Genomic DNA, 20,005 nt, shown 5'->3' with positions numbered 1-20,005 from the left:
TCCTTTGTAGGATTTCTGAAACCAAAAACAGCAGAAAACAGCAACTGGCCCTTCGGCATCTCGTCAATAGGTTAGTTCCGGAAAACACATAAAAACGATATAAAGTGTGAACAAAACATGTAGGTATTGTCATAAAACAAGCATGGAACATCAAAAATTATAGATACGTCGGAGACGTATCACCCACCACCACCATTCTGCTCCAAACATTATTCAAATCAACTCCACCAAAATTCATTGCAAAATTCGAAAATTACTCTCTTGCGGCCATCTGACCGAACACATGGTGAGCACAGACCTGCCAACTCCATACATGCTATTATCCAGTGTGTTCTTGCCCTAACCATCAACCCTAGGTCATCATTAGTACCTCTATCTGCTCCTTGTACAATGCCAGGCAAGGAGACACACTTGTTTGCACGAAAAATTTCAAAACCATGCCATGTCGTGCATGACATGCACACACACATGCCACTCCTCTCTCTGGACCAATCCAACGTGCACCACCTTGCCAAACCTAAGGGTGTCAAGTGGGATCCCACTTTTGTCCCACTTGTAGTATAATTTGACTTTTTTAGTACAAATTTTGACATCAAAATTTGAACTACATAGTACAAAATGACATCCCACCGGGATCCCACCTTGACACCCTAGCCAAACCTGTACCGGTTGCTTCAGTGGGACTCCTAATGCTTCAAAAACATTTAGGGCAAGCTCTAGCGGTGATGATGGTTGGCGCTAGGTGCGGGGGTGGTAGAGGCCAAGTCGGGGCGAGAAAAGGGGCGCTATAGCTCCACATGCTCAGCAGGAAGGCAGAGGAGGGGGCCGAGGAAGCCGGAGAGGGCGTAAGGAAGACAACGCGGTCATTGATTGCGGCGGCCGAACTGAGGCATGGTGGTGGTGGTGCTTGAGGATGAGTGGCTCCTTGGGAAGGAGATGGAGGCTTGTGACCATATCGGAGCGGATGGGGTAATGCGCTAGGTTAGGGACGGGCTGGAGGAGGATATCTTGACTCGGCAGCGGCGCACCAGAGGGGAAGAAAACCACCAAGGCGACGATTCAGAGCAACCTGTCACAATTCCTCGTGTAGCTGGTGATTCAGGGTGTGGTTGAACATTAGTGGCGTGGGACTCCACCTGACTCCGCCTTCTGTGTTAAAATGATGGCTTACAAGGCTCATCTAATATGTTTTGGAAGATCTTATGTTTTTGTAAACAACCTGGTGGCAAGTTGTGTTGCCTAATATAATGCAAGTTGTTTGTGTTGATCTCTAACATGCGAACGACCGACCTACAAATGAGACGCGGAGGTTGACAAATCACGCGCCTAAAAACCAAGGCGGTGACAAATTATGTACTGCCACGGTCGAAAAGGGTAACAATGCGGCCAGTGAGGTAGAGGAATCGCGCGGTGGAGAGTGGCTGCCTTCCGCTACTAATTTGCCGTGGCAGTAGGGCCTCCTGCCTTCGATTTAAGTTGATGCACTATGTTTATTTGTCTAAAATAAAGAAATTTAAAAAGTTAGCTTTCAATAACGGTGAATCTCAAAATTTAATATTTCACTAATTTTGAAATAATGGAAAATAAAAAAGCCACGTGCTAAAAATGCTCATTTGTAACAAAAGTAAATCGTGCATTAGAAAAACAAGGTTCATGCTTTCCCATAATTGTTCACGATCATTCAAAAAGAATGTTCATATTTTTTGCAAAAATGTTCTATTTCCGAAAAAGCTTCATCAATTTTTTTAAAAAAGTTCATGCATTTCAAGAAATGTACGTGTGTTGCGAATTATATATGTGCATTGAGAAATAATATTTGATGACCCGGGGCAATGCACCGCATTTGTGTCATGCTAATCTAGATACGGTATCTGTAGATATTATGACCATTTCGTTTTATTTATGGAATTTGCAGGAGTCTAGAGATACAAAGCAACCAAAGGAGTTTGTTGTTTTTCTTTTTCTTGAACTACGGCCCCCTTTTTCATCCCTGATGAATTTACACTTTGACGCTCTATCCCCTGTTATTACATTGATATCTTAGCTCACTATAACTCGACAATGTCATTTTTATGTCTTGCAATTATTTTCTTTGCTCATTCTAAAAGTATTTGGTCACTTCTTCCTAAGTTGATAATACTTTTCGTTTCAAACGTTTTTATTTGCATACTGGTTGTGAGGAAGATAGCACGGTCTTGAGCGCAAAGCCAGGGACAGGTTGGAGCAGGAGTCAGGAGATCGACCTGGCCGCCGGGGCACACCGGAGAAGGCAACCACCGCAATGGTGATTTACCAATTTTGTTGTCGTGGATAGCGTAAATGTTTGCAATGTGTACACTTTTGCTTCAGACATTTGACCGTAAACACTATCTACTGTGCAGAATGTTTTAGATATTTCAATTGATTGGTGCATGTTTGGTTACATGAACTACATGGTGTAACGTGAAATTTAGAAGCTGGGACACCCTACAACTAATTGCTAACACACGTGGATCAAATGAGTGATCAGTTTGTCATGATATTTCATGTATATATAAAATTACTTTGCTAACAATGTAACATATTCCCGTAGCACCGCACGGGCATTTGTCCTAGTATTATAGTAAGATAAGGTTACAGAATCTGATGGGAAAATTGGTAATGGTGAAGGCACTAACTAATCAAATAACAAAAACATTCTGTTTCTGCATCCTAAGCTGGATTCATAGCGATCCATCCTAAGCACTCCTTCCGAAGAGGAGAATCGGCAAAGATTGCTTTGATGAAATTTCGCACCTGCACATCAGAAAGAGATCAGTTCAAATTAACTGTAAAATTTTCGCCTTCAACAGATTGTCAACAAATAAAGCCAAAAGACAACAGGGTTTATCGATGTCCAAAAAACAGAGCTAGAAACAAAATGTTTCAGACTGGAAATATGAGGTAACAAATCTGGCTGGGGCCAAGGCAGGCAATGTAGATTATGACTGGACTTCTGATCCTAGACAGTATCAAAGAAACAAATACTACGCATCCGGACCAACTGATGCCCCAAAGACAGAATATTATGTTGGTTCTTGGTTATTATTTTATAGAAGACTACAAGAGTTTGCTACCTAGTGGCTTTAAGATAACAAACATATGGCTGCATTAATTTTGTTTTGGTTAGTTGATTGATGGAAATCAAATGCTGGCCTTGCATTGCCACTCACCAAGGTTGCAAGACGTGTTGCTAAGTCTTCATTGTCCATCCTACACTTGTGAGCACAATTTGATGAAACTGTGCATTGGACTCACAATGATACACACATGTTTGTGAGGATTTGCAATGAAGGTAGCGAAGTTTTAGCCTTCTGTTCCTAGAAGAGTTAAATCATGATCCCATAATGAGGTTGAGGACAACTCCGGATATTTGGAGTATGATGACGAGCAGTAGTACTTGGCTGTTTGTTAGAGTGATGGAATGAAGATTGAAACAGTGGAAGTGGTTTTGGAAATTCGGATTTGGGTTATTTTGTTGTCCCTTATTGCTACATTTCCTAATTTGTGGTGGAACTATGTGGGTTAATCGGCATTGCAAACTTGAGGTGAAGTTGTGTTAGCAGTTACTCCATCCGCCCCATATTAGTTGTCGTAGATTCAGATGTATCTAAACATATTTTGTATATAGATACATCCAAATCAGCAACAACTAATATGGAACCAAGGGGGTATTTATGTTGCTAAATCTCCTAATTTTCTGTCATATGAGGTCTAATTTCATATGACAGAAAATGTTATTTACTATTATTTTGGCCAAAGGCCTGATTGCACTCAGCGACATGATAGCCTCGATATTATCCAGTGAAAATATCCAGATAGCAGGCCTGCAACTGAAAACTGCATTGTGCTAGGTTTTCCAGGACTGAAACTCCACTGCAACAGTAACCAGTACCTTCCATCTCATTCCTTTAATCACTTTGCTCTAAAAATCTCATTTCACTTCCTCATTATGGTATTTACCAGTAGGCCTCTAAATTGTGCTGAGATAACAGTAACTTAGCAAGTAGGATACACTCTCAAGTCTCAAATTACAGCATGCACAATAATATGAAGGCAGGCACAGTACACATCATGTACCAATAACAGATGACAGAGCATTGCCAAGGATCATAATTTGCTGACCTCCAATTAATTTAAAGGTAAAAAGGAAGGGAAAATGGAACTTGCTCACCTCAGATGATGTGAAACCGCAGTTAACTAGCTCTCCACTTTCCCAAGCAGCTGTGATGGACTTCAATGACATATCAAGCAACTCTGAGCAACATCGACGTTTTTCAGTATTAGTGGAGCGAACATTATAACATATGAACAAGCTAAAACAGTTCCAAAATTTGAGACAAAATGTACCTGCTAGCTTTCGGAACTTCTTTAAAGATGGTACACTCTCATCAAGTTGGACCCAGGTATGATGATCCAAGAACTTGTCACCGTCATTCTCAACCAGGGACAGAAATAGCGAGGAGAGGTTTTCAAGAGCCAAATGTATAAGGCCTTGCAGCTGGAAGCATATCACATATATTAATAGACATCAAGAGTTATCATCTCTAACTTGTCGACGAGAATATTATCACCTGTAAGGTCTCCTCTGCTGCCATGTCATCTATCAGAAGCATGTCCTTTGTAATTCTAGAAAAGACAGGTCCAAGGACATGAAACATACTTCTCCTGTAAATTGACCAAGGCAGTATCGATTCCCACATAATGTGTATCTTTTCTAAAATGAACACAACCTGAAAGGAGGTCAATATCCATCATTAATTGCCTACTCATAATTACTTACTGTTGAGGACTCGCGCTATACAAATAATATGAACAAATTGCAGGTCAAGGATAATATATCAAATGTGTATCTTTTCTAAAATAAACACAAGCTGAAAGGAGGTCAATATACATCATTGGCTACTCCTAATAGTTGAGGACTTGGCACTATATAAATATATATAAACAAATTGCAGGTCACGGTAACATATCAAGAAAAAATATTGCAGATAATTTCTTTGCGATACTTCTTCTAGGTCCAAGTAGCTCATATTCTTTGGCAATGAGACGTACCTGCTCAATACTAAATCTTGCGGATTCATAATGCTGAGATTGGTGCGTGTTCTGAAAACCATCAGCGCCATCTATAGCCTGTAAAATAATGTGACAAACTTGAAACTTAAAATATTGCACCCAACAAAGAAAAGGAAGAACCATCATTTTGCATGTGGAGATGCCAAAAGAGAGAAGGGGGTAGTACTTAGAATTAGACAGATGCAAGGATTCAAAAGCTGTTGCAGGAAGGGGGGGGGGGGGGGGGGGGGCAAAGGCTGCCACCGCACAGTTTGATGTTTAAATGAGCACGAATTCAACTCAATTTTCAGAAATACTAGCCCCTTACAAACAAATGGCGTAAGGGGATACCTCGCTTAGGTTAGCCATAGCAAGTTGTATTTGTCTTCTCAGTACACCATCTGCCATCTGGGAGAAAATTGGAGCTAAATCCACGAAAACAACTAGTTTCTGTAAGCCTCTAGGAAAATCTGCTCGGTACTGGACAAAAGCATTAAGAATGGTTAGGAAAACACATCTCCATCTTAAAGACCTGTAAATATCTTAGTGGAATTTTCAATCAGATATCTTAAAGACAAACAAAAAGAAGTATAGCAATATGTGGCTGAGGCTTTTTCTTTATTTACTTAAGGGCAAATCATTAAAGAACATTGATATTGTTAGTTCTAAACCACTATATGGCTGTGGCTAGTTGATACACACACGCACTACAGAGAGGACTGAACTCTTCACGAGTGACACAAGGAGCTGGGCAAATTTCTCTTCACTTATTTGCTGCTACTTGGTGCTTTGATCAGGGATACAAGGGGTGGTATTTATAGTACCAGGCTGCACTAGCTAGCAGTGTGAGCAACATCCAAGAAGTCTAGCCGTACTGACAACATATCCTGACTACTGCTAAAATCTTGACTTACTAGTTACTAGTGGTGCAATGTCTCACTTTCACACTCCACATGTTTCTTGTGCTATCATGATCCATGTGCATCACGTACTGCATGAGTTTATTCAACATATATATGATGCACAAACACACAGATCCGAATTTACTAATCATGTAGTTGGTTTATAAAGAAAGGGGGCTACATAAACTAATTTCCAACAAAAAACAGGGAAGTGTTGCCGCTACATAAACTAAGAAGTGTGGCAACCAACCAAACATCCGTGCAAATGAACATGTGACAAATTTGTGTATACGTAGGAAAGATTCCATAAATCAACATCCAGGATAAATCATAATAAGAAGCAAAAGGTAGGATACAAACCTGAAATGCAAGACCAAGAATTTCTTGGGACAAATGGTAGAAGTCGTTGTGAATGATGGCAGCCACCTGACTGACACTATTGAGTTGCTTCTCCAGCTTAAATAAAAGGAACAATGCTAAATTCAATCACTATGGTATCATGGTAAAATAACAGTAACTAGAACAAACTGAAGAGTAGAATATGATGTGATCTCATATTAGGACAATATTATAATGCAAATCAACAACAGAATGACCGGAGTCAATTTATCTACTCCCTCTGTTCACTAATGCAAGACCTTTTAGATATTTCAAAGTGGACTAGATACGGACCAAAATGAGTGAACCTACACACCTAAACACGTCTAGATACATGCATTTACGAAAAAAGCTAAGAGGTCTTACATTAGTGAACGTAGGGAGTACAATATTTGAAACCATAAGAACACCTTAAGTATATGGTGCTAGGAGAAGTATACGCAAGCTAAGATCTTGTAAATGCCATCACATAGAAGCATAATAAGTGATGATGCATGAAACAATTTACATATAGTAGGTACATCAGGAAGGCTTTTATTGATACTCAAATGAAGAACTGGTTATTCTATACTAAGGCAAATCATCAAATGGTATCTTCTAAAGCGAACATTATTTCCCATAACTTTACCTTTCACTAATAACTGATTACAACACAAAACACAAACCTTTGATATCAAATACCCTTATAACCAGCAGATGGAAAGAACTATCACATATTTATCTGAAATCTGAAGAATAATGCAATTGATGCACAATTATAAAAAAAATGACATTTAGCTAACATGTCTAAATAAAATGCACATGAGTAAATAATTCTTTTAGGAATATCTTAGATGGTATCTGAAAAATATGACTGCATGACATAAATTTCACAATTGGATATTTGGTTCAAATGTCAATCTCATGACACAATACACAACTATCATGCAGAGTTCGTACATGCACAAACCTGAACTAGCACAATGGCCTTATACAAGAGCAAGGCATCCCTAGCAGCATAGCAGAACTCCTTTGCGACTCTTGTGGATGACAAACAAGCATCCTGCACTGATTATTGAACAACAGAAACGGATGTACATCAAATGCTTGAGCAATTTTATAGCATGCGAATACTGAAAAGTGGGAGGCATTGCAAACAGAAATGTGGTTGTAATGAGGAACGATAATAACACATTACATTAGTACAAGCAACAAGCGATTTGCTAATAGATCCAGCGAATCAATAAAGAAGAATGTGGAGGCAGGCATACCTTCAGGGCTCCATGGACCAATTTCATTAACTGAAGTGCTGACTTAGATATGAAACACTTCTCTGGCTGGAAAAGTAAATCAACAACAGAATCTCCTTGGTCATCCGATGCCTGCGATAGTAAGCACACTTATTGCTTAATATGTTTGCTACGATGAATCCCACACATCCTACTAAGTCATTTCTGATGACAAACATAGATTTTGGTACTCACGAGAGGATTTTCGTAGTCATATTGTACAAGAATGTCTCTTGCTTTCACTAAGATCTCATTTCTCTTCCTTACAGCAAAATGAACTTCAACATCATTAACAAATTGGGACAACTTGCCATCCTTCCTGTCAGGTGAAATAAACATCATACTCCTAAGCGTGTTCTCAAATTCACTTGTACTTCTTATAACATCTTGAAACTCAATTAGCTTGGATGCCTCATTAGGAACAGCCTGAAAAACACAATTCAATGAACAGTCTGGTTGTTATAACATATATAACAGAACTGAATGGTTGTAGAATAAATCTGGTGGTGTGATTTTCCTTCCACAAACAGATAATTACCAAGCACATGTGCCCAAACAAGACAGCTGAAACAAGAAAGCTGATAGAACCCAAGTTCCATATAAACTGTAATGGCAGTTAGATCAGGCCAATCTGTTCATTTCCATTTCTGTGATAAAAAAACTGATTTTTTTTCAACATGGGATGGGACCCAAAAGTTCAATCTGCAAGTCATATGCTCACTTTGGTCGCTAGCTTGATACTGTGGCATGGGAGAGAACTATAGTAAATCTGTTTGTCAAACAAGTCAGCCTTAACTCCCAAGGAAATAAATCAAACTACAGCTGATGCAACAGAAGAAATATTGCCAATTCAATAGGAACTCAGCAAAGAGGGTCATTAACAGAGACAAGCACGCACCTCAGCTAAAGGGTTGTTCACAAGAACAGAGAAAATGAAGCAATTATCAAGTATTGCTTGTTAAATAAATAAGAATAAATGGTAAAAAAATATAAGAATACCTTGGAGAGAAAATGTGTGATAAGCAGATCAGAAATTCTTGACCAGGTTAACTTTGCAAAGGACTGTATCCAAGTGATATTTTCCACGCAAATGAACTTGCGCACAAACTTGATGACCTCAATTATTCTTGAGTAAAGTTCTGAACCATCTTTGTAGCCCTTGAACAATAACAACAGTTACATGATTGTCCAAAACAACCCGGAAATAAAACAAGAATAAAGTTTGCATGTCAGTAATTTTTCAAGAAATTGAACTCCTTCCGATCCATAATGAAGTTGTACTAAATCAGTGGCACTTATTATGGATCGGAGGGAGTATTTAATTTCTTGAGGGATCAGAATTCTAGATGTGCTAAGACCTAATGTTACCTACTCAGTAAAAACAGACATCATTACAACCGTTGGAAATGTTATCTTCAATTCAGCTTGTATTCAGCATACATATTGTGGTAAAAACTTAGAAGAATAGTAAATACACATGTGGGAATAAAGCAGATAGGAGCCTCTTGATCCGCAGGAGGAAAAACATATGAGTGCAATGTCATGCATTTTTGAATCCTACTACCTCCGTTTCAGATTATAAGACGTTTTGGGTAGGCTACTAGCGTACACAAAATGTCTTATAATATGAAACAGAGGTAGTATAAGATTGAACGCTACAGGAATTTTCACCGCAGGGTGTTTGATTACCCCATAGGAAAAAGGTAGGGATCTTTCCAAGAGATTTGAGTCAATGGAAATTTTCCTATGAAATGTAGTGCAAAGGAATCCCTGGGAAAAAATCCTATGTATTTTGATTCACAAATTAAACAACGCAGATATTAAGAATTCTTGAAGGACTACAATCCGCCAAAATCCTTTGAATCAAAGAGGCCATCGAAAACCAAAGGTAACCAATTTATATAATAGAGTTTGGAGCAATCAGCTCTGGTGAACCAGAAAACACTATGGAATGCTTACCTGTAGTTCCTCTGAAGGGGCTATAATTAAGACTGATACTGAGGACGAGGAGCCACTTTTCTCAAGCACGTTTACAGAAACTGTGACAGATATGTTACTGATTGCTGGAATTAGGATTTTCTTTATCATCAAGTCTGCGAATTTTGCCATCCCATAGTCCAGAGAATCAATTATCTGCGTATATTAAACAATACAAAGGTATGACAAAGTGGTTCGTATACCTCAGTGTTTCCTACTAAGGCATTTGACCAAGCTGACAGAACAGTTATGAGTAGAATATATAACATACTAACACAGGATTTGATGGGCCTTCACTACACACACACACACACACACACACAGGTGCCCACTGTATGTACTAAACTGGTTTTGTTGGTTTAGTCTAGTTGCCATGTAACAAATGGTGAATCACAATATTCCTCTTGGTTCTTGAGAAGACCACATCAGAAATACAACAAATAGTTTAGTGCAGCGAAGAATTAGCAGCTAATCTTTGATGGGTATGAAACGGCCAAATGATAAACTTGTGATGGAACATACAAAGAACTAACTGATAGCATTATATCAGGACTAACTGATACATTTTTAAATCTGCAAGGGCTTTAACAGCTGAATGTGTTTCATCTGTAGTCCAAAATTGTCCAACAATCATTGGCCATCGATCACCCTTAACAATAGTTTTGTTCATTATGTAGCAATCATAAGGATGAATAATGTTGGCAACTTCTCATGCGGTGTTATAGCTGTCCATCCAAATTCCAAACTAATCGCAGAAGTTCAAGGAATAGAGTAAGTAGGCAGTTATACTCTGTCAAGCACTAAATTCTGCCTAGTCTCCTGACCATACTACTCCTTATCTTCCAAGTATGGTTTAGGCCTTTAGGGTACAAATTTTTGGATCTTAAGCCCAGAATTTCACGGTGAACTTTACCTCCAATGCCTGCAGCGCCACACGAAGCTCAACACCACGCGTCCCACTTGAACTACCTCTGGGTCCAGCACTCACCAGCACTTTCCCTCCCTCCGGCGCAAACTCCACACACTCCTCGACGTTCTTCGCAAGTCCCACTTGCAGCTGCACAATCACCGGAACCAACCAGCATAACAGTTAGCACAAACACAAATACTAACATCAGTCAAGGCGCCTTGAACCAGCAGACTGCTCACCTCGTCGACGAGCTGCTCCCATTCGCCCCGAAGAAGCCCAAACACGACAGGCTCGCCCCCTTCGGATCCAGACCCCTGAGGGTCCACCAGTAGGGGCTTGAGCTCGGCGGCGGCGATAGCGGCATCAAGGGGGTTGGCTGAGGCGCGAGCGGCGCGAAGCCTCGCGGAGAGCGAAGCTACGGAGGATGCGGCAGCAAGGTGCTCCTCGCGCTCGCGGAGCTCGCGGCGGGCCGCCAGGAGGCGATCAGAGAGGGACCTGAGGTCGGACAAGTCCGGGGAGGAGGAGAGCGGGGAGAGCGCCGACTCGAGCGCGGACTGGAGGGAGGCTGAAGATGCCGCGGAGCCTGCGGCTCGGAGGAGCGCGGAGGCGAGCGGCTCGCGGTTGGAGGAGGCGAAGGAGAGGGCGGAGGCGTGGAGGCGGTCGGAGCGGAGGCGGAGGCGGTCGATGAGAAGGCGAAGGTCTGGCGCGGAGAGCGGGGTGGAGGGATCGGCGTCAGCGGTGATCGAGAGGAGGAGCTCACGCACGTCGTCGGCCATCGCCGGCGATGTCGCGGATCCGGACGGGCTCGCTAAGTTGTGGGAGGAGTTTTTTTTTTTTTTTTTTTTGACGCAAGACCCAGATCTATTAAGAAATAACACCGGTACAGACACCCCCAACAAACAAGAAAAATACAGCAAAGTCCCGGGGAAAGACAGCCGCCGCTGCCAACACCACGCACTGGAGACACGCCGCCGCCATCATCGCTCCGGGGAGCTTTGCAAAGGCCAGCAGCCGGAAGTCCTCCAAGAAAGGGGCCACGAAGGCCCTACGCGCTGAAGTAGAAGCCACCATCTTCTTCGATGTCGTCGCCGGCGAGCTTCCGCAAGACCTAAGCCCGCTCCTGTACAGGCTCCCGAACCTGGAGCCAACCTCACAAGCTTCACGGAGACGAGGGAGCGGACGTCGCCGTGGCAGGGATGAAGCCGGAGGACAAAAGTCCATACCGTGGTCGCCGCCGCCGCCTCGCCGACCACAGCTAGACACCAAAAGACCGTCGATTCCTCGCCGCCCTCCCAAGGAAGAGCAACGAGAAGAGGAGAATCGAGGCCACCTTATTCGCCGACGCGCCGCCGTCGTCCCCATCCGAGCCGCGGTGCCCGACACACTCCTCCTACTATCTACACGCCGAGACCAAAGCACCAGGGTTCCCCCACCCTCCCGCCGCCGGAGCGGCCGGCGGAGGGCGAGGGAACCGCCAGACTTGGCCGCGGCGGAGCGAGGAACGAGGACCTTCCCGGTCGCCTGCCTTATCGCCTGGAGCAAAAAGCTCCCTTCTTTCTTTTTGGCTCCTCCAAATACGGTAAGTTGTGGGAGGAGTTGAGCTGTTGGTGACTTGTTTGTGGGTAACCAAAGGAGAGGTTTTTTTTCGAGAGCAACCACATATTTCATTAATCAAAAATCAAGTTACATGAAGCAACACATCAACACATGTGAAAACTAAAAGACAAACCGGGATAAAATGATTATATTGAATTTGCAGATAAAATCCTAAAAGATCGAGAAATACAAAACGATCCCTAGGATTTCCTGCAACCACCGTAGTCAGCGGCCGCCGTCCAACTACAACGCCGCTGAGGCGAACGCAAGAAGAGACGCCGAGCCTCCACCTTTGCAAGATCCAAAAAAGCACCATCGCCAACGATGCTTTGTGAGTCGATGAACAGGCCTGCCGCAAGCAGCGGGGCACATGTCGTTGTGGCACGTCGACCGGGGGACGTCCCCGTGTTGTCTTGGACCAAGATACGCGGCTTCCCATCGACGAAGTCGGAGAAGAACGGTATATCCACCACCTCCGGACCAACATCTTCGCTCCAGAAGAACCACCACCCCCGGCCCCCAGCGCCGTCGTGGACAACGACAAACGCCAGTGACACATCGAGAAATAGATCTCGCCAGATCTGAAGAACGGCGAGAAAACCAAGCTGTCGACCTGAAAGATCGACAAGCACACGTTGCCAACAACTCCGAGACGCCGCCGTGAAGGTCACCGCCGGTGTGGGAGTGAAGTTGAGGCAGATTTATTTGCCCGGGCGCCGCTCCCACCACCCCAACGACGTACCACAGCAGACAAGCCCTAACTGCAAAACGGAGGAGGAACGAGGTCCCCTCCCCCCTCCGGCTGCCGGAGCAGCAAACGGAGGGAGAGGGGCCCATAGCTCACGCCGATGGAGATGGGATCTGGCTGCCGCCGCCTGGGAGAGAGGAGCAGGGGCAAAACGTTTTTGACATGTGTGAAGTGTCTACTCGCCTCCTAAGGAGAGGTTTATTTAGGTACCCGCCCGCTAAAAACTGAATAGGAGTATGCGAATGGGATAAAATATTACCCATGGATTTTTAGATGGGAAAAAATATCATACCCATCGGGTAGAGCGGGTACGGGTATGGGATCGTAGAACCTATAACCATGTACCCATTTACCTATCTAAATTTGACAAGAGCCACCGTAATATTCTGAAGTACTTATTTTCCTCCTTATCACGCCTTCACGTTGCTAGGGTGAACCTCACGCTTCCCGATCTTACAATCATTGGTAGATTAGCGAGGATTAGACCCTTATCTAGGATTGTGTCACCTCCTTCATTTTTTTATTAATTTGATGTGTTGTAAGCACGAGTATTTGCACTGCGGGTGCCTATTTACCCTGTCGGGTGATGGGTATGGGAAAAACTTGTACCCGTTGATGGGTATGGTACGGGTGATGGGTAAGATTGGTGGTGACGGGTACGGGTATGGGATGGCTCTACCCGTACCCATACCCTGCGGGTGCCATCCCTAGTTTATATGAAAATAATTTATTGAAAATGCAAGAGTAAAATGGATGGACGGTCCTAATTCTTTTCTCCGAGGTGTCTAAGGCCATCTTCAATGGGGCGACCCATCTCGGATCCGTGTGTTTTGATGAGTTGAACCGAACAAAAATCATGACCCACGTATCCCAAGAACGGATGACTGCGGCGTCCGGGACGACCCAAAGCGCCCAAATTTAGGCTAGGTTTGCGTGGCCGTGGACGCTGACTGGCATCCTGCATCCTCCCCTTGTCCTCTAGTGGCCCGCGTGTCATAGACTAATATTTCATATTGCATTAAAATTAAATAGATTACTTTTTCCTTAATACTACTGCCTAGGCTAGCTACCTAGGACGTCGGTCGTGGATTTCACTCGACGTTGACGGCCTCGCTATGCGCGAGGATTCGACTCCAGCTTCTAGCAGCTGATGGGCCATGGCCTCCAGCGGCCTTCCTTCGGCGTTCCTCCACGGCTGCCCTCCTCCTATCTGTCCTCGCTGCGAGGGCGGGGGCGCGTTCAGCCTCCGCCGGCGTGATGGTCCGGTTGCTGCTCAACTCGCGCTCGCCGACGCGCGTTCCACAGCTTCCCGTGCCTCGAGGCGGGCGAGGCCGGTGTCCCAAGCCTCCTTGTTCCCCTACTGGCGACGCAGACGCTGCTGCCGGTGATAAGGGATTGCCCGATCTTCTCAGTAAGCGAGGTGGATGGTGATGAACACACAATGAACACAGCGGAGATACACGATGATGAAGTGGAGATAACGTATATGAAGCCGACGAAGTCTCTCGATTGATTCCTGTCGCCAATGCAACAGCTCTCAACCCTGCAAGATATTCGCAACTCCACACACTTGTGCACGTAGCCGCCGACAACAAAGCGGTAAATTGCACCCGTCTAATTCCCAATGGAACAGCAGATCACACAAAACTTTCAGTAGCTGATACGTCTTCAACGTATCTATAATTTCTGATGTTCCATGCTAGTTTTATGAAAATACCTACATGTTTTGCTCACACTTTATAATGATTTTATGCATTTTCCGGAACAAACCTATTAACAAGATGCCGAAGTGCCAGTTCCTGTTTTCTGCTGTTTTTGTTTCTAGAAAGGTTGTTCGGACAATATTCTCAGAATTCGACGAAACAAAAGCCAAACATCTTATTTCACCGAGACGGACCAGAACACCGAAGGGGAGCCGGAGAGGAGGCCCAGGGCCCCCTCACCACACTAGGGCGCGGCCTAGGAGGGGGGCGCGCCGCCCTATGGGGTTGGCCCCCAGGCACCCCCTTGCGCCGCCTCTTCGCCTATATAATCTCTCGTGACGTGAAAACCCTATACCAATTGACGAAACTCTAGAAAGACTCCAGGGACGCCGCCGCCATCGCGAAACTCCGTTTCGGGGGACAGAAGTCTCTGTTCCGGCACGCCACCGGGACGGGGAATTGCCCCCGGAGTCATCTCCATCGACACCACCGCCATCTTCATCGCCGTTGCTGTCTCCCATCGTGAGGAGGGAGTAGTTCTCCCCCGAGGCTGAGGGCTCTACCGGTAGCTATGTGGTTCATCTCTCTCTCCCATGTGATCTTTATGTGATCATGAGCTTTGTATCACTATTAATCTATGTGCTACTCTAGTGATGTTATTAAAGTAGTCTATTCCTCCTCCATGATGTAATGTTGACAGTGTGTGCATCATGTAGTACTTGGCGTAGGTTATGATTGTAATCTCTTGTAGATTATGAAGTTAACTATTACTATGGTAGTATTGATGCGATCTATTCACCCTTTCATAGCTATTGTTGACAGTGTGTATGCTATGTTAGTACTCGGTCTAAATTGCAACGGTCTATTATGCACTCTAGAGGTTACTTAAATATGAACTCCGGATGTTGTGGAGCTTGTTTACTCCGGCTTGAGGTGTGCTTTTATAGCCCTACACAATGAATGGTGTTTGTTATCCAACAAGAGAGTGTTTATGAGTAGCATTTATTTATTCAGTTATGTGATCAATGTTGAGAGTGTCCACTAGTGAAAGTATGATCCCTAGGCCTTGTTTCTAAGCATTGAAACACCGTTTCCAACAAGTTCTGTTACATGTTCGCTTGCTGTCATCTTTATTTCAGATTGCAGTTACTACTTATAATCATCCATATTACTTGTATTTCACTATCTCTTCGCCGAACTAGTGCACCTATACATCTGACAAGTGTATTAGGTGTGTTGGGGACACAAGAGACTTCTTGTATCGTAATTGCAGGATTGCTTGAGAGGGATATCTTTGACCTCTACCTCCCTGAGTTCGATAAACCTTGGGTGATTCACTTAAGGGAAACTTGCTGCTGTTCTACAAACCTCTGCTCTTGGAGGCCCAACACTGTCTACGGGAAAAGAAGCGTGCGTAGACATCAAGCTATTTTTACGGCGCGATTCTTGGGGAGGTAAGGTAAAAGGTATTCACATCCTCCGACTACTAAGCTATTTCCTAGCACTGTTGCCGGTGTGTGAGTGCTCGAAGCTATTTCCTTTAGATCCTGCAATTGCATCTTTTTGTTTCTTGTTTTTATTTTTCACTAGTTAGGCATAATGGAAAATAACAATGAGCTTTTTAATCTATTTCCTGAGTTAAGACATGAATTGTGTGATGCGAAAATTAAAAAACCTATGGAACCTTATTTGCATGCTAGTAGCAATGTTATTGGTATGAACGCAATTACTGCTAATTCTATGGAGAAGTCTAAGCTTGGGGAAGCTAGTTTTTATGATCTTTTTAGCTTCCCATCTTTAGGGGAGAAAATTTGCTCTGATAATACTTTATCTCCCATATGCGATAACTCTAATGATGCTTGTGATATTTTAAATCCACCTGTTGAAAGTATTCCGTATAAAATACCTATTAAAATTATTGAACGTGTTATGGATAACCGCTATGAAGGGGATGGAACTGTCCATCCTGGAGATCATTTACTATTTTTGCATGAATTGTGCGGGTTATTCAAGTGTGCAGGTATCTTTATGGATGAAGTGAGGAAGAAACTATTCTCTATGTCGCTGTCTGGTAAAGCGGCGCATTGGTATAAATTGCTGAAGAATAGGCATTCTCTTGATTGGGAGGATATTATGCCTCTATTTTATTCTAAATTCTATCCTCCAAGTGAAATTCACAAAGACCGAAATCGCATATATAATTTCTGGCCTCATGATGGAGAGAGTATTGCCCAAGCATGGGAGAGATTGAAGTCTTTAATGCTCAAATGCCCCATTCATGAGCTTCCTGGTAATATCATCATTGATAATTTCTATGCAAGACTTTCTTTTCAAGATAAAACCTTGCTGGATACTACTTGTTCTGGATCATTCACGCGCAACAAAGAAGAGTTTAAATGGGACCTTCTTGATCGGATTTAGGAGAACGCTGAAGATTGGGAGAATGACAAAGGTAAAGAATCAGGTACAAACTATGAATATGAATGCATTAAGTCTTTCATTGAAACTATTGATTTTCAAGAGCTTAGTGCTAAATATGGTCTTGATCCTCAAATTATGGTCGATTTCTATAGAGCCTTTGCTTCTCATATTAATGTTCCTAAGGAAAATTGGTACATGTATCATGAACCTTTTAAAGACACTTGCATGGAAAATGAAATTGTTGTTAATGATTGCAATAAACATGCCCAAACTTCTGAAAATACTATTTCTTATAAGCATGTTAATTTTTGTGGAATGCATAGACTTTGTGGAATTAATCAAATCGAAGATGAATATTGTATCCATCATAGGAATGAAAAAACTAGAAAGTGGTCTAGGGCTCTAGATGATCTTGGTGAAAAAGTTTGTGCCCTCTATCCTTTTATTTCTGAACTTTGCCATAAAGTGGGTCTTTTTAATTTTCAATGCTCCTCCAATGATAATTCGAACCCCATGAGTGCTGCAAATTTGTATTGTGATGATGAAATTACTCCTAATCAGCATGATGAACTTACTTTATTTTTGTGGTGTGAAGAGTTATCAAGAAAAATTTCTTTGTTAGATATGAGTGATCTTGATATTAATAGTGTCCTGCATGGGTGTCTTTCTTATTGCACTGATAATTGCCATACGAATACTTACATACAAAATATTTTAGAAGATGACACTTTGCCAAAATATGATAGGACCGCTGTGTGTTTTAAACTTATTAATGAAAAGGAGGAACCCTCCCAAGTTTCTTCTATTGTTTCTGGAAATAAATCAGGTTATGTGGAGAAGCCTCCCTTCAAGCCTCTTCCTCCTAAAGAAGGGAACGAGGAGAAGAAAAAAAGAAGAAGAAGGGAACGAAGAATAAGAAGAAGAAGAAGAAGAAGAGGGGGAATAAGAATAAAGAGGTAACGGCATATCCCCGCGTGTATGAGATAACGATAGGTAACCGTAAATATGTTGCTCCTAATGATTATTATGATAATGAATCTTAGTACAATGATTTCCCTATGCCCTTTACCTACATTAGTGATCATGATTTAGAAGAGCACACCACTTTTGATATTGAAAATCTGTGGGAAACTAATTCTGAAAATGATGATGTTAATAATTGCCATAGTATTAGTATTATCCATGCTTCTTCCCATAATGATATATAAAGCTCTAAGCTTGGGGATGAGGTGTTTGAAAATCCTTTTGCTATTGATGATCATATGTTTGATACATCTCCTTCTAGTAACAATGATGGTATGGTTACAGATGAACATACTGTGGAAGATAACTATTCTATTTCTCATGATGACACTATGCCTCCAATCTTTGATAATTATTATAAAGAATGCTATGACATAGGTTATAATTATCCTTATGAAACTTGTAATAGTTATGATGGGATTGCCAAAAACAATTCACTTAGTTTGCAACTTTCTTACCATGTTCAAATTCTTGATAATGATCCTGCTCCAATTACTATTAATGAGAGGAGTTCTTCTTATGCCAAAATTAATGATACTTTTATGCATATGAACCATGATAAGAATGTTTTAAGTGATGGTTATATTGTGGATTTCATCAATGATGCTACTGAAAGTTATTATGAGAGAGGTAAACATGGTTATATGCATCTTAATAATATTAAGTTTCCCCTCTTTATGTTGAGAATCTTGAAGTTACTCGTGTTTTATCTTCCTATGCTTGTCACTTTGTTCTTCATGAATTTGTTTATTTACAAGATTCCTTTTCATAGGAAGCGGGTTAGGCTTAAACTTATTTCATACTTGCTTTTTGATGCTCTCTTTGCTTCAACTCTCAGCCTTATGTGAGCATCATTAAAATTACTGAGCCCATCTTAATGGCTATAAAGAAAGCACTTCTTGGGAGATAACCCATGTTTTTATTTTGCTACTGTTTTGTTGTGTCTTGGAAGCTGTTACTACTGTAGCAACCTCTCCTTATCTTTATTTTATTGCATTGTTGTGCCAAGTAAAGTCTCTAATAGAAGGTTGATGCTAGATTTGGATTTCTGCGCAAAAACAGATTTCTATCTGTCACGAATTTGAGTATGTATCTCTGTAGGAAACTCAGAAAAATCTGCCAATTTTCATGCGTGTTCCTCAGATACGTACGCAACTTTCATTAGTTTTGAGTTTTCTGATTTGAGCAACGGAAGTACCTCTAACAAATTCGTCTTTACTGGCTGTTCTGTTTTGCCAGATTCTGTCTCTGTTTTTTGCATTGTCTCTTGTGGACTTTAAGTAAGTCTTCCTAGACGTGGAGAGCTGTAGCTAATGTTTTATTGAGTTCTTGCAATGTGTCACTACAGGACTAAAGTGGACTAAAGTTTTTTGAGTACTAACCCCTCTAATGAGTTTGTTTTGAGTTTGGTGTGGAGGAAGTTTTCAAGGATCAAGAGAGGAGGATGATACAATATGATCAAGAAGAGTGAAAAGTCTAATCTTTGTAGGGATTCGTAGCATAGAAAACAAAAAAATTCCTACCACGAGAACGCAATCCAAGCCAAGATGCAATCTAGAAGACGGGAGCAACGAAGAGATGATCGAGACTCACCCTTGAAGATTTCCAAAGCCTACAAGATGAGGCTCTTGTTGCTGCGGTAGACGATCACTTGCCGCTTACAAAAGTGCGTAGAAGATCTTGATCATGGTGCCACGATCGGGCAGCACCTCCGTACTCGGTCACACGTTCGGTGTTGATGAAGACGACGTCCTTCTCCCCGTTCCAGCGGGCAGCGGAAGTAGTAGTTCCTCCTTGAATCCGGCAGCACAACGACGTGGTGGCGGTGGTGGTGGAGAACTCCGGCGGAGCTTCGCTAAGCGTGCGGGAGAGGTGGAGGAGAGAGGGGCGGCTAGGGTTTGGGAGAGGGGGCGCCGGCCACTATAGGGTGCGGCCACCTTGTGGTCTTGGGGTGGCCGGCCCCCTCCCCTATGCCCCTCATTATATAGGTGGATCCCCAAGTGTTG

The 20,005-nt window shown here is 42.6% G+C and overlaps 1 protein-coding gene across 1 annotated transcript; it reads right to left on the bottom strand.

Annotated features, from left to right (window-relative positions):
* Positions 1 to 2,498: 2,498 nt before the first annotated feature.
* On the bottom strand, positions 2,499 to 11,329 carry LOC127294985 (centromere/kinetochore protein zw10 homolog). Its single transcript, XM_051324890.2, has 14 exons — positions 10,748 to 11,329; positions 10,512 to 10,655; positions 9,581 to 9,754; positions 8,621 to 8,779; positions 7,817 to 8,047; positions 7,604 to 7,714; positions 7,303 to 7,395; positions 6,336 to 6,431; positions 5,425 to 5,553; positions 5,074 to 5,151; positions 4,593 to 4,751; positions 4,369 to 4,519; positions 4,193 to 4,275; positions 2,499 to 2,775 (listed from the first exon to the last, which is right to left on the bottom strand). Exons 1-14 carry the CDS (start codon positions 11,282 to 11,284, stop codon positions 2,692 to 2,694), a joined length of 2,229 nt encoding a protein of 742 aa, XP_051180850.1. The 5' UTR covers positions 11,285 to 11,329; the 3' UTR covers positions 2,499 to 2,691.
* Positions 11,330 to 20,005: the final 8,676 nt, after the last annotated feature.

The sequence above is a fragment of the Lolium perenne genome, chromosome 4 (genome assembly GCF_019359855.2).
Source record: "Lolium perenne isolate Kyuss_39 chromosome 4, Kyuss_2.0, whole genome shotgun sequence".
NCBI lineage: Eukaryota > Viridiplantae > Streptophyta > Magnoliopsida > Poales > Poaceae > Lolium > Lolium perenne.
The sequence above is the reverse complement of the archived record's forward strand: the minus strand, read 5'-3'. Positions and strand labels throughout refer to the sequence as shown.